Raw genomic sequence first — 15,778 nt, forward strand, 5'->3', positions numbered from 1 at the left:
AAAAAGGCAGTGTATAACCTTCCTTTTTTACCAAAAATCGACTACACCAAAATTTCTCGGGAAAACACTTTTTCTTATTAATTGGGGTGCGTAGAATCCAAATCAATTCGTACTTTTTCGATCAGACTTCTCAATCAAAAGTTATAGACTAGAAACCAATTTCGAAAAAAGATTCAAAGGGCTGTAACTTTTGAACTAGTAGCCCAATCTTGGAACTGTTTGAAATTATGGATTCTACAGGCCACATTCTATAAGAAAATTTTTTTCGGGTCGATGTGAGACAATTTTTTTTTCGGGCTCAAAAAAAGGCAGTGTATAACCTTCCTTTTTTACCAAAAATCGACTGCACCAAAATTTCTCGGGAAAACACTTTTTGTTATTAATTTTGGTGCGTAGAATCCAAAACAATTCGTACTTTTTCGATCAGACTTCTCAACCAAAAGTTATAGACTAGAAACCATTTCGAAAAAAAAATTCAAAGGGCTGTAACTTTTGAACTAGTAGCCCAATCTTGGAACTGTTTGAAATTATGGATTCTACAGGCCACATTCTATAAGAACATTTTTTTCCGGGTTCGATCTGAGACAATTTTCTTTTCGGGGCTCAAGAAAGGCAGTGTATAACCTTCCTTTTTTACCAAAAATTGACTACACCAAAATTTCTCGGGAAAACACTTTTTCTTATTAATTTTGTGGCGTAGAATCCAAAACAATTCGTACTTTTTCGATTAGACTTCTCAATCAAAAGTTATAGACTAGAAACCAATTTCGAAAAAAAATTCAAGGGCCGTAACTTTTGAACTAGTAGTCCAATCTTGGAACTGTTTAAAATTATTTGAAATTATGGATTCTACAGGCCACATTCTATAAGAATAGTGAACTGAAGATCCTTGATGTTAAAGTTCAAGGATAAACTAATCACGGTGCAATCGAATGGATCTTAGGTCTTTTTTGGGAGGGAGAGAGAGACGAATTCATATTCAATCCAATTTTCACAAGATAACAAAACATTCTGGATGGAACGCACTTACCAACTAAAAGAGAAGCATTAGCTTCTGAGCGTTTTCGTTTAAGTTTTTTTAGGTAAATTCACCGTTAAAGAAAATCTCACAGGAGAATATTCGAAAAATAAATCCAAAAGAGCTAGAGATGAAAGGAGTAACGAATTGTACTAGATTGGTTAGAGTAACGGCGTAGGAAAAAAGATTTATTAGACCTGCTAGAGGACAGGAATTGAAAATTGAAATTGAAAAATGTGAGGGATTCCGAATACAGAAAATCCAAGAAGAGAAGACTTTATAACCTGGCACCAGAAATGAAGAACGGTCAATATGCGTCGGAGGTCGGTTGGATGATGGGGAGTAAGAATCCAGTTATACTTGACTCTAAGCAAATAATTACACGAATGATTGAATACTACCATCAGAAGGCAAATAATATGGGTAGGGGGAGAGTATTTAATGACGTCAGACAGAAATATTTTGTTATCGCACTCAAGAAATTGATGAAGACGGTATGACGTGATTGTATGGAATGCAATATAAGATTTGAAATATAAGTACCATTTGCTGAGACCTGAATAGACTGTTCCAGGCCAATCTGGGTATCGGTTAGACGACGACATGAGAAGTGATATAGAATGTTTACTTGTTTGTCGGCGAGGGAACTACATTTGGACCTAATAAACGGTGGAAGGTTGTTTGTTGTGGTGAAGATGAACATTTGTAATATCTAAGCTGTTTTTTGCTACTCGATACAAAAATGCGTAAACCCTAAAATTCACACGGAAGGGTGAAATGGCCTTCTATATGGAAATCATTACACGACCCACCTTACTTTTTTACTTAGGATTTTTGGGAGTTTATAAAGCAATGTACGAATTTAATATTTACTTTTACGAGGCATTATCCATGTAATCGAAAATCTCATGCTTGCTTTGGGACTGTACTCCTAAAGGGACGTCCGGTTATGTTCAGCCTAATGAAATACATACCGAATACATACATTTCCATGATTTAAAACAGGCCACAAACTACTCTAGTTAATGTTATCTGTAATCTCTAACCCTATTACATGTAAAATCTTCCAACTAGAATACTAATTTCGTGGGAATTATTCGAGAATGCTAAGCACCTTTCTAAAATTAATACCAAATCAATAATTGAGGTTCGTATTTTCTAGCTTACTTCGGACTACCACCTTCAACAACTAGAGAAAATGGGAACCAATGAAAATTTTAACAGAACAATAGAAATTTCACAAAGAACTTTTCAAGGATTACCCAAGCGTGTGTCGTTAGAAACAGCTGCATCCAGAACAGGTAATTTGGAATATAATAAAAACTTGCACCTGTTACACTTGTCTTACTTTCCGTGCGAACGAGAAGTCTCCGAAATTAAAGTTACACAAATTATAGGACACTGTACCTAACCTTATTTACTTCGCGGTTATATCACAAATTAAATGCGACTTCTTACGTAATTACGTATTCTTAGAACGCTTCAACCAGATTAGTTTTTTTATCCAATGCGATAATTGCGGATAATGAATGGTGGTTGTAGATCGCAAGAATCAATTTAGTTCTATTTGATTTTGTGTGCGTTGCTTCAGGAGTAGGATTATTAGGGGTAGTACGGTGAATTTCAAGGGATTTTCTATCATTTCCACGAACGGTGAGACTTCCGAATATTAGGTTGTCTTCTCACTACCCCCCGAGATAATATTTTAAATAAACATTAAAAGACATCATTCATAAATCATAGTCTAATCAGTCCAGTCGATAATGAGTCAGAGGGCTCAAGAAAATCCCCACGGTTTATTCGAAATCAGTGAGAGAAAGCTATATCGTCCCTATTTTTGAATTAAAACACAAACACGCACAAGTGACTCGAAATAAATAATGATAAACAGAAAAAGGAGACGCTTGTGTTCTTAATATGCTTCTACATTTCTTCATGACGGTTACAAGTGAATCTCACAAAAATTTGATACCTACCACAAGAATCGTCCACCATTATTAAGTAGTGCGAACATTACGAGCAGCAACTTTATCAGTAACGTCAAAAAGTCTGAACGTAACTATATAACAATAATAATAATCATATTTATTCAAAAAAAATCAGTATTTAAAGTCCCTCTCCTACTTTCCAAAACTCGATTCTCTTCTTCCTTTTATCGAACACGTAGCAACACAACAGCCAATCGTGCATCCGTTTTTTGTTCCTCCTTATGTCACGACCCAAATTTTTACGCCGGATTCTCTTATCTCAGTCAGATAACACTTTTCTACGAAAAACGCAGTTTTTGCTGATTAAAACGCACTCTTATCGCTAATAAATTGCATCAACTTTCTAACAAAAGCAAATAAAATGCCCATAAATTCAAACAGAGCTGTCACTTAAATAATTTGATACCAAAATAAACGATAAATTGCCCTAGATTTAACAATTCTAGGAATTACTTTTTACAAGGAAAAACAAAGCGCTTGGATACAACTAGAAACGCAATAATCATTGTGTGTTTAACCGTAAAACCTTACCAAACTAATTAAATAATTTGAGAGAAAAATTTAACTAACAATTAATGACACGTTATTAATTCAGGCGTCTGTACGAAACATCAACGTTCGCCTTGACTTTGTTTATATAACAGCATGTACAGTGTGAAAATGTTGTCTGGAACACTGAATATTTCTTCAAATCAAAATTTTTTAAAGAAGCTTTTTATAGTATCCAAAATCTGTTACCAGTCTACGTACTATGAATTTGTGGCCAGTGGCGTACCTCTACATTTTCAAAGGGAGCATATTTTTGTTGAAATGGCAACCACTAGTTTTCATTACATATTCCATGTTTGGATATAGCAACATAAAAAACGCATTATATTACATAAACAAATTTAACAGAAAAACTCTGATCAAGGAATCAAGGAAATAGTTCGTTAATTGATTTCATAATTTTATTAGTTTGAGCATGTTTTTTATGTTGCCAATATATTAAAAAAGTATATTCTTAATAATAACTCACTAAAATAGTGCTTTCGATTAAAAGATGTTGCTCTTAGATCTGTAGACGCCTCGGTAGACGCACGCCACTGTAAATAATTTTAAAACGTGTAGATTTACTCTAACGTTTCTAACAAATATAGAATACATTGCTTTCACATAATTAACAAAAGAGTAAAGTTTTTTTCAACGTGAACTCGTAAAATCAATTAACATAATCATTTTCCTTAATTGGAGTTTTTCTGTAAAAATTGATTATGTATTGGAATAAGTTTTATACTCGTATGCTGCTATATCCAAAAAAGTGTACATATGTAATAAACAGTACCTAGTGGTGCTCTGATCACAAATTTAGAGTACGTAGATTGGTAGCAAACTTATTATATTTTTGAATAAAATAAAAAGCGTCTTTTAAAAAAACGTTGTTGTGAAGGTATATTCAGTGTTCCAGGCAACATTTTCACCCTGCATTTACATACAGACCTGAACAATTTTTAATACACTTTTTATATAAAAGAAAAAGTACCTACAATAAATGGGCCCTTGAATTTGAGCGGATTGGTATATTGAAATTATGGAATAAAAATTAAATTTTTGAACAAAAAAACGAACCTTGAATCTAGGCCAAATTCAACAGGCTACACATTCCCATTTATATCACAACTTTAAAATTGATTAAATCCCAGAAGACTATACCACTTGAAAGATTTTACGTTGAATTTTATACTAATTCTTTTTACATTACTTCTTAAATGTATCGAATATTTATTTTGGCATCTTAAACAGAAACAAATAGTCCTTAAAAGCAAGTAATTATAAACATGACCCTTACTTAGATCTCCCTTTTACGTTTCTTCATTAATCTTTTAAATTTTAACTTAAATAATATGCTCTATTAATATAGGTTTCAAAACCAACAAATTAAAAGTAAAAGTGAAAGATTTACAAAAAGCGCATTTCCATATTTAACCAAAAAAATCCGTCTGAAAATAGAAAAAGTTAGCACTGTTCATTGCTCAATCTATTTTTTGACATGTCATTTCAATTTGATTTTATAACAATCATCTTAGAGTACAGAATTTATAAACAGACGCATCTGATACAACTAAATACCGAACAATGCTCGAAATTTTCACGCATCCATGAATTTTACAACACACCATAATGGGTTGATTCTGTCCCACCAGATCAGCATAGCTTTGTAAAACATATTTTTTAATTTGATATTAGTTTTACTTTTTTCGATGTGCCTATATTCAAAATATACTTTAAATATCTTAACAAACAAAAAAAATTGGATTGCGCAGGCCCAAAATAAATTATTTCATTCGGTATTAGTTGAGGTGCCTACATACAAAATTTCGTTTAAATAGCACCAAATACAAACATTGGATTGCGCAAATACTAAATCTGGGGGGCGCATGCGCAATTTTTTTTAATTTGTCTGAATAGTTACTTGAGGTTTGAGGAATATTTACTAACACAGAAAACCGGACATTCATAATATTATAATTCTTGTAATATCACAAAGAAATAAGTAAGTTATCGTGCACACAGGCAGACAGACGGACAGGCAGGCAGACAAGAGACAGACAGACAACAGATAGATGGTAGACAATACAAAATTATTAACGATCTGGGGAATCATTTTACACTTTTGCCAAGTGTAAAATTATGATACATTAAAAAATTGATTTTTTACTATAAGTTTTTTAGTAATAAACGCAGAAAATATTCCTTTCTTGGTCCAAACCTCGACAGTCGACACCATAACGAACCAAATGGAGAAAAAAGTAGAACAATAGCTCTTAAGATAAAGATCTAGTAGCGACCGGACGTACAGACGGACGGACAGACGAACGGTCAAAATGGCCACAATAGCACTAAATTATTTATGGTCAAAAGCAGCCTGAAGCTTTGCGTAGCTGTTTGTGGGATCATTTCCTTACCCAAAGAGCATAGGCAGGTTTTCAGTTTTTCGTGTTTTATTCATTTAGAAAGAAATTCTGTGATTAATGAGCAGTATCTGAGATTGGCAAACAGTTGGACAAAAAAACAGGGAAAAAATAAAATAGACAAACGGATACATTCGATAGAAGTAAATGCGGAATTAGTGTTAACGTACATTGAAGCACAAGATAAAACTTTGTAGTTTCACAAGGTTTCCTCAAAATACAGCTTGAGCTTTAGACAAATGTCGCGTGACAACAAACGGCTACCTCGCAATATTCGGTACGTATCTCTAGAGATAAAACAAAAACTCTTAAAAAGTAAACATATAAAGCAACATCTGAGGCGGCAGACAAATAATCGGATTACCCACATCTGCCGCAGCACCTGCATTGTTCTTTCAGATTTTCATCTCCATATATAAAGTTATCCTAAATTAATTATTCGATAATGAATCAGAACCACGTCATTGTAAAAGTTTTGTTATAAAATTTATAATGCTCGCGTAGGATTTATTTCTGAATAATCCTCCGTCCGTAGCGTTAAAGTTGTTTCTCGAAAGCCCATTCCATATATATGATGAAAATTAATTGAGACTCAAAAATTGTTTATTTTCTAACGGCTATCGATTTCGACGATAATGTCATCTTCAGGCCGAGCTGAAAGAATAGAGTCCTTCATCAACAAACCCATTCCATATACTTTATAATATTATCTATTATATCTGATGCTTATGGTGCTTATTGCCAAAACTGATGCTACAGAGCCTAATATCATCACCCACTTTTCGGTACTGCTTATGAAGTGTTCATATGTTATCAACATTGGGACCAACCTGTGACACAGATGAATGATCGGATATTCATTGTGGAAAATTTCACACAAAAAGTTTAAATCAATATAAGGACAAAAGATCACGTGTCGACTTTACTTTAATTTTTATACATGTCCAATTTGTGGACTATTGTGGCACTCTATCAATACACCCACTTTAGACCTATTTAAAATTACTAAATATAGAGATCTATTATAGGTAGAAGGATCTGCGAAATTATTATAAATGCAGATTGTACAAGAAAAGTTTTTCCCTTGATTCTATTCTTCTGTTCAATGTTTTCGACGATTTAGTTTACAAGTAATGATACTGTCCGATATTGTTCCTTTGTAACTTTAATTAGCAACTTTTTCGTATTTTTGTGAAACACTTTCTCTTAATTAAAGGAATGATTTTCCCTAAAGCAATGAAATTAAATATTTTCCTTACTTCCCCATTCTCTTGTTAAATTTCAAACACATTCGTTGTATAACGCCAGGGCGTAAGTTTCTAACAAACCGTTATTTGCTCTTCTGCTAGATAGATATTTCATGTGCTTTCGGGTACTTGTTTTCAGTGTATCCTAACCACAGTGAATAATAACTAAAGTCGGCATTATATTAATAGTGCAGACAGCAAATATATGCTGCAATCGTAAAATCAGACAAGCAAATGGGTATTAGCTCACGAGATATTTCTCGAACTAACTGTTTTAAATGGAATATAGTACTGTATATAAAAACATTAATTGGTAAAGATCTGAATTTTGGTATACACATTTATTGGGACTTTCTATTGAACATACTAAAAGTCCCTGTCAAAATCTGTTGCGCTTGAGACGCCATCTTGGAAAAACGGTACACTTTTCCAGTTTTTTGCCCATGTCTCGGCAACTATTACTGATACGAAGAAATTCCCTATAAAAAAGAGTATTTACATTTTTTTTGTATCTCCAATACTTTAGCTGTAATCTCACGTTGAATGCGTCAGAACGATCGTAGTTATAGGAAGGAGACCGTCTTTTTTATGACTACACCGAAAGCTGTAAAAGCACCAAAAAATGAACAGAATCTTCTTGCGATAAAGCATTCTAGCAATGACATAATGTTTCATGATACGATCTGCGACAATTTTTTTTTCGGGGCTCAAAAAAAGGCAGTGTATACCTTCCTTTTTTACCAAAAATCGACTACACCAAAATTTCTCGGGAAAACACTTTTTCTTATTAATTTTGGTGAGTAGAATCCAAAACAATTCGTACTTTTTCGATCAGACTTCTCAATCAAAAGTTATAGACTAGAAACCAATTTCGAAAAAAAATTCAAAGGGCTGTAACTTTGAACTAGTAGCCCAATCTTGGAACTGTTTGAAATTATGGATTCTACAGGCCACATTCTATAAGAAAATTTTTTTTCCGGGTCGATCTGAGACAATTTTTTTTTCGGGGCTCAAAAAAAGGCAGTGTATAACCTTCCTTTTTTACCAAAAATCGACTGCACCAAAATTTCTCGGGAAAACACTTTTTCTTATTAATTTTGGTGCGTAGAATCCAAAACAATTCGTACTTTTTCGATCAGACTTCTCAATCAAAAGTTATAGACTAGAAACCAATTTCGAAAGAAAATTCAAAGGGCTGTAACTTTTGAACTAGTAGCCCAATCTTCGAACTGTTTGAAATTATGGATTCTACAGGGTACATTCTATAAGAAAATTTTTTTCCTGGTCGATCTGAGGCAATTTTTTTTTCGGGGCTCAAAAAAAGGCAGTGTATAACCTTCCTTTTTTTACCATAAATCGACTACACCAAAATTTCTCGGGTCGATCTGAGACAATTTTTTTTTTCGGGGCTCAAAAAAAGGCAGTGTATACCTTCCTTTTTTACCATAAATCGACTACACCAAAATTTCTCGGGAAAACACTTTTTCTTATTAATTTTGGGGAGTAGAATCCAAAACAATTCATCCTTTTTCGATTAGACTTCTCAATCAAAAGTTACAGACTAGAAACCAATTTCGAAAGAAAATTCAAAGGGCTGTAACTTTTGAACTAGTAGCCCAATCTTCGAACTGTTTGAAATTATGGATTCTACAGGGTACATTCTATAAGAAAATTTTTTTCCTGGTCGATCTGAGACAATTTTTTTTTCGGGGCTCAAAAAAAGGCAGTGTATAACCTTCCTTTTTTACCAAAAATCGACTACACCAAAATTTCTCGGGAAAACACTTTTTCTTATTAATTTTGGTGCGTAGAATCCAAAACAATTCGTACTTTTTCGATCAGACTTCTCAATCAAAAGTTATAGACTAGAAACCAATTTCGAAAGAAAATTCAAAGGGCTGTAACTTTTGAACTAGTAGCCCAATCTTCGAACTGTTTGAAATTATGGATTCTACAGGGCACATTCTATAAGAAAATTTTTTTCCCGGTCGATCTGAGACAATTTTTTTTTCGGGCTCAAAAAAAGGCAGTGCCTTCCTTTTTTACCAAAAATCGACTACACCAAAATTTCTCGGGAAAACACTTTTTCTTATTAATTTTGGGGAGTAGAATCCAAAACAATTCGTACTTTTTCGATTAGACTTCTCAATCAAAAGTTATAGACTAGAAACCAATTTCGAAAGAAAATTCAAATTTTTCCGTATCAATAATTGTTGCCGATATATAGGCAAGAAACTGAACAAGTGCTCCTTTTTTCCAAGATGGTGCCTCGAGCACAACAGATTTTGACGGGGACTTTTAGTATGTCCAATGGGGAACACTAATGAAAATGTGTACCAAAATTCAGATCTTTACCGATTAATGTTTTTATTTTTTCTTATTTGACTGGACTATATGTACTTAATAAGGCATTAAATTAATGCATTCTGAATAAAAAAGTTTTAACAAAAGAAAGCCAAATAAAGTTAAATGAAAGAATTTCATTTAGCATTTTCTCTCAATATTTCGCATACCGTTGAAAGCTGTTTTTCATTACTAGATCGTTAAGCTTTTCTTCCTTATTTGCTATTTAAGATGTATTAACTTAGCATGAATCCCTGGTAACTGTTAATACTAATATCAATTACTTTTTATATAGAACTTTTTCTCATAATATCTAAAAGTAAAATCATTAGAAAAACGTTTCATATTTAAACTTGGCAAATCCAATAGTCCAAAAATTACCGTTGGCAATCTGTATAGTCCCTGTAAGAAGGGTTATAGGGCCGATGTCATATATTACATGAAACCTAAGTAGCGTGCATGAGAAACAACTGGTATGTATCTGTCCGACAGAAACTTTTTTATTTGTCAGAAAGTGAAATAAAACAATTGGATGTATTCTGAAATTCCTGCGGTTTTTGCTCGCTATCGCATTTTCCAGATTTTAAAATGCTCGACACTCGCACAGGAGCGAACGGCCATTGTTGTATGTGTGAGTGTGGGTATCCAGAGCAATGATAGCATCCTCGTATTAAAATGACAAGTTCTGAGAATCATTTTGCATTTTCATTTTTCTGAAAATCACTTTGTATTTTCTGATGTTTATGTGGAAAAAGGCGGATATTCACAATGCTCCCAATGAAACCGAGATGCATTTATTATTATATTCACTGAACTACCGACATATAATGATCTGATAGGCACATCCAGCATTTTAAATGGTCCATAGTTCTTTATAGTCCAAGATCCCAGGGCTACCAGACCTTACTTATTTTTTGATGGACAAAATATTTATTAAAAAGTAGACATTTATGTGTATTGTTTTTTCCTATGTCTACTTTTAAATGACAAAATCTCTTCTGAAGGGCGCCTATTTTTATGCAACCAAAATATCTTCTTGAAAAAATAGTATTTACATAAAAGTCAGGAAAATGACACATTACTGAAGTACGAGGCCCCTTTGGGGCAGAGTAATTTAATTTCCGAGTCAAGTAAAGTCATTTTATAAACGAGTTTTGTATTAAATTTTACCTAAAATCGTATTTTGATATAAAATTTCAATTTATATATAAAACTACTTAATTAAAATTATTAATTCCTTCAAAGGTGATGATTTGTATATTTTTTAGTTTAATTTTACCACCACGTTTCGAATTAAATACAGGGACAGGGTGTCGCTTTAAAAACAGAAAGTTAAGGTCATTTCCATCTAAAACGGACGTCGAAAGACAGTAAGGTATGGCGGTCGTAGTAGTTGGTATTCTTACCTGCCTACACTGGCAAAGAAACTCAAGCCTCGGAGGCTCAAAGGATACTCCATATTTCATCAATTGTTTGCAAAGTATCCACTTTGCTGCTAGACCGCGTCAACGTAAGGAAATCGCGTATTTGCGGAAACGGAAATATAATTTACATGAGTACCAGAATTCAAATCCCGGAGTAATTAAATCAGTCAACCCGAATCCTACGTAATTGGATATATACATTTTAGAAGTGTACTCAATTTAGCAATACACTTACCAGTCAATAAAGGGAGTTCTCTAATTTACTTCTTATACTTCGTGCCCCTTGATATTAAAAATAAAGTTTGAAAAGAAATTCGGTGACGAATAAAAGTTGTGGGAAATATGAGTACTTTTTCAGAATGTTTAGTTGTTAATGCTGAAGATTTTCCGAATAAAGTTAAAGCACCGCCCTCTCGCTTCGTATGAAAGAAAAAATTTAATTAAGTTACTAATTTTAATTAATACTGAATATTGAAAGCGCGTAGATAACGAACTGCTGAGATGTTCCGTATAGCTTTACGTAATTTAAGAAATCTACAAGAAATTACTATATAAGTTTTGTTTTTCTTCAGTTGAATACATCGCATACGAACGAAGATAAAAATACGGAAACCAAAGCAACAAATTCATTTACCTAAAATCGTCCTGAAACCTTCATTTGCATGCCTACTTTCTGTCAGGAAATTTGAGTTTCCATGACAGAGGCAGAGTTTCCTGCCGCTTGTCACTTTACTGGCCGCATCGTCACTTTACCGGCCGCATCTGTGACACTTGCTAAATGTCTATATTGACTCCTGTCATCACTGACAGATTGACATTAATCAATAGGTATGTCATGTTAATAAGCACACCAATTACATTTATTTCATACTGTCCGGTAGATGTTCGATTACACTATTAATTTGAGTCCGGTAGGTGAGTTATTACAGCATCAGAGCCGGTAAGTGTCGCTAAGCAACACTTACCGGACTGTTATTATTTGTAGGTATACATAAAATTTGACATCTTCACACAATTAGTTAAAAACCCCAACATAAATTTGGCTGTAATTCTTTATTTCAAACATTAACATTGATTGTAATCAAACAATTTGTATTGCCCTCAACACTAACGCCTGGGTTATTACTGGATGTCCAGTTAGTAATGTTTGATTCCTTCTGCTGTAGAACTTCAATGAAATTTTCGCCGCCTTGTATCAGTTGTAGCATACGGGCCATCTTAACTTTTCCTTCTACCGAGCCTTCAATGTATTTTTCTGCCGTCTATGAGCTCTTCCATGCCCCATGACGCTTTAACACCGAAACCCAGGCAAAAAAATCTCAATTCAAAAACTTACTGCATCCAAACAGTATGCCAACATGACGTTTTTCTCTACTTGTTTCGCCCCATGTTCGTTCCTCCATTGGCAAAACACTTAGTACTCTTTTTCATACCTTGCGGCCGACTTCTTAGGAACCAACTTTTCGGTTGCTTCATGAGATTTCGACAGGACTGTATCGGGAACAGTGGAACATCCCACAACGTTTATAGCACAGATAACGGAGCTCCGTTATCTGTGGTTTATAGCGTCCATTTTTCAGTGAAAAAAATTCAATGTCAACAAACTACAAACTATAGCAACGGCCGTTGCCACAGAAACAAGGTAATGCGATTTTTACAATATAATGAAATTTTGTAATCTTTGAAATGAAATAATGACACAAAACAGACTTACAGTATGAAATAAAATACGTTACGATATACGTCCGGTAGTACTTGTAACAGTACTCGTTTAAGACATTCTTGACTCGGCTCCTAACGTCGCCTCGTCCATAATGTCTAACTCGTACTGTTACAAGTAACCTACCGGACTTATAACGTAAATAACTATTAAAACTAATTCTTATTGTTTGAATAATTAAATACTCATAAATAAATGAGTTAGTTTAAGTGACACTGTAGGCAACATTTTTAGATTTGAAGAGGACTGTGAAATTGCTACGTTTTTTTAGAACCATTTCCAGCGCTGCTTTTCTATTTGAAAGTCCGCTAAAGAAATTCTAATTTAATATAAACGACAAAAGCGTCTAATATGTTACAACCGCTACGTGAAATGTGGCACTGCCTTCTAAATCAGAAGTGAAGGGTAGCTTTTTGTCCACTTTCTCGTTTTAATGCTTTTTTCGTTAATGCTATACTTTCGAAATGCAGATACTGCGGACTATTAACATTCATTCCGCTAGCTGTTAGCTACATAGTTTGACTTATTTGTCACAAGGCTGTATTCTCATCTCATCATTAATTCGTTTAAAAGATTTTGACACTGTGAACTATTTCTGTTTAAATTTATTGGGCAAGCTATCGAAAATGAAGCTTAAGATAACTGGTCACGTGACTCTCTAACTAATATCTTCATCCTTTAGCACTGTAGTAACATTTCTTAGCTCCAAATTAACCATAACATTAAAACCAACGTACCAGTTTCTTCCTACTGGTTTTAATCAACGCGTTATCGTTAACCAGTTCCATTCTTTCCTAACCCGCACTATTTTTACCGCACTTATCACATAAACGAAATGCTATTAATTATTGTGTTATCCAAACCCATGAACGTTGAACACATCTGTCCATTTTACACAAAAAATATGCCTAACAAATAAACTCTAAAGATAAAGAAAATTTTACACAAGGAAAACAAGTTAAAATGTGGTATCAATCTAATAAGAGCAATAAGGGGTCTAATACTCGGTTTAGCCATTGGTTAACGTGGCTGAACCTCTACACTTTTCCTACTTAAAAACAAGTGTTAATACTGTAAAGTAAATTTATTTACGTGGTTTATTTATTTACAATTAATTAACAATCAATTTTCAACATAACAGTAATTACAATATTTATCACTCAAGAACGCATCGATGTTGAAACTGACTGAAACGCAATTCGACCCCCTTATATAGCAAACTAGAACGCTTCGGTACGGTCTAGAATATACACGTCATTTTTCTCGGAAGGATTGTCGACACACCTTCCACCTTCGTTCTTTATCGCCGATGATTAATCGGTCATGGCGCCTCGTTGTCTATCGAGATTTCTTGAATTTTCGCTACACTGTCCCCCTCCCCTCTTAAAACGGACGACGATTGTAGGGAGGACACAATCCCAGGCAGCCCTTGTCATATAGCGCGAACTTGTGGACGATGCTTGCACGACGACCCCCTCGTGAAGTGGAGATCTGAGTGGCCAAGAGAGAGATGTAACAAGAGAGTGGCGGGGAGAAGAAGCTAGATGGAGGAAAGGTGTGCAGGCATTGGTTACTACAGAGTTGTAAAATATATTAATTTTAAATAAAGTTTAATGTTTATTGAAAATAGATAACATCATTCAGCAGTGAGTTGTTTTAAAGGAAATCTCCGTGACATCACCGATTTTATTTTAACCATATTTCAATTTTTTATTGTTATAAGCTCCAAATAAAAAGAAAAAAAGATCTTTAAATCAACTTTCCTAAAAACTAAATAAATTATCGCGCCCCAAGAGCCAATCTTTAGTAGGAAATTCGAAATTTGGTATCTCGGGGTTTTTGAACATGAAAATCACGAATCTGGAATTAGTTTTTGACAATTCGAAAAAAAAAGTTCCACTGCAATTCTTGGCCGAACAACGAAAATGGAAAAAATTCCACGAAATTCGATGAGTTAGTTAAGGAACAAAATTGTCAAACACTTTTTTCAAACCAAAATTATTCTCATTTGAGGATTGGGCCTTCGGGTTACAAAGTGTCCCTCGTCTACTAGCGAGTGGTCTAATTTCGCATGTAGTTAATTAAACATGTCGCAAATGACCAAAAATAACCATTTAAGCCGATATTATGATACTTGCAATAATGATTATTGATCGTAATGGAACTCTCATTTTCCCACCACCCGCAGCCGCGGAATTTTTGGAATCGAATTTGCAGACTTGAATACCATGATCGTCATATCGAATTTTTTGTAATCATTTAATCATAATATCGACTTAAATCGATATTTGTTTGTTATTTGCAACATTTTCAATTGACTACATGCGAAATTAGATCACTCACTAGTAGGCGGGGGACACTTTGTAACCCGAAGACCCAATTTTCAAATGAGTACCTATAACTTTTGTTTGAAAAGAGAAAGCTCGCGTTAGAAACAGGGCGGTTTTCTGGAACGGTTTTTAATTCATAGAATAGCCTACAATTACTGTGGTATACAAATTGCCGTCTAAGTCCTTTTGCTACATGAATATACTCAAATTTAACCCGCAGAATAATTTCACGTAACATTATTTCGTATTGATGTAAACCGTTCTCGTATAGTGAACAACTTTGATGTGCTTCGCTTTGGCGACACTCTCGCTAATTGTATTTATGCAATGCAATTAGATCAGTTGCTACATTTTCCCAAATAGTGCACCAAGTTCGACAATTCAATTATTTGTAGAGTAGATAGTTCAATTTATGTGAAGCTTTTGTTGTAACGTGAAGTTTTATTTCAGAAATTCGAAGTGTACTCAATCAATACCGCAACAATCTCTTCGATTCAGTTCATTCATTTGAAGATGTGGCGAACGCTTTTAAGAATAAAATTAAAATGTACAAAGATGAGGCTGTACCACTTACGGAGAAGGTGGCAAACGGCGATCTGTGGCGCTGGATTTTGGTACTTGGTAAGTTATTCTGAGGTTGCCTGCAATAAAAACTAAACGATTTAGTATGCAGTTCTTCTGAGCATAAAGGATGTCATAAATGATGATAGGATATAATAGCGTATTCAGTGTTTATAGCCATAATAAATAAAATCAA

The 15,778-nt window shown here is 34.0% G+C and overlaps 1 protein-coding gene across 1 annotated transcript in view; it reads left to right on the forward strand.

The window, feature by feature from the left end:
• Positions 1-2,180: 2,180 nt before the first annotated feature.
• LOC116164642 (prominin-1-A-like) overlaps positions 2,181-15,778 on the forward strand; it is a gene marked incomplete at its 5' end in the record, with an annotated part of 44,717 nt that continues 31,119 nt past the window's right edge. The window contains 2 exon segments of the mRNA XM_031478842.1: positions 2,181-2,319; positions 15,472-15,642. Coding sequence (XP_031334702.1) covers positions 2,181-2,319; positions 15,472-15,642 — 310 coding nt within the window.

The sequence above is a fragment of the Photinus pyralis genome, unplaced genomic scaffold (assembly GCF_008802855.1).
Source record: "Photinus pyralis isolate 1611_PpyrPB1 unplaced genomic scaffold, Ppyr1.3 Ppyr1.4_LG2, whole genome shotgun sequence".
NCBI lineage: Eukaryota > Metazoa > Arthropoda > Insecta > Coleoptera > Lampyridae > Photinus > Photinus pyralis.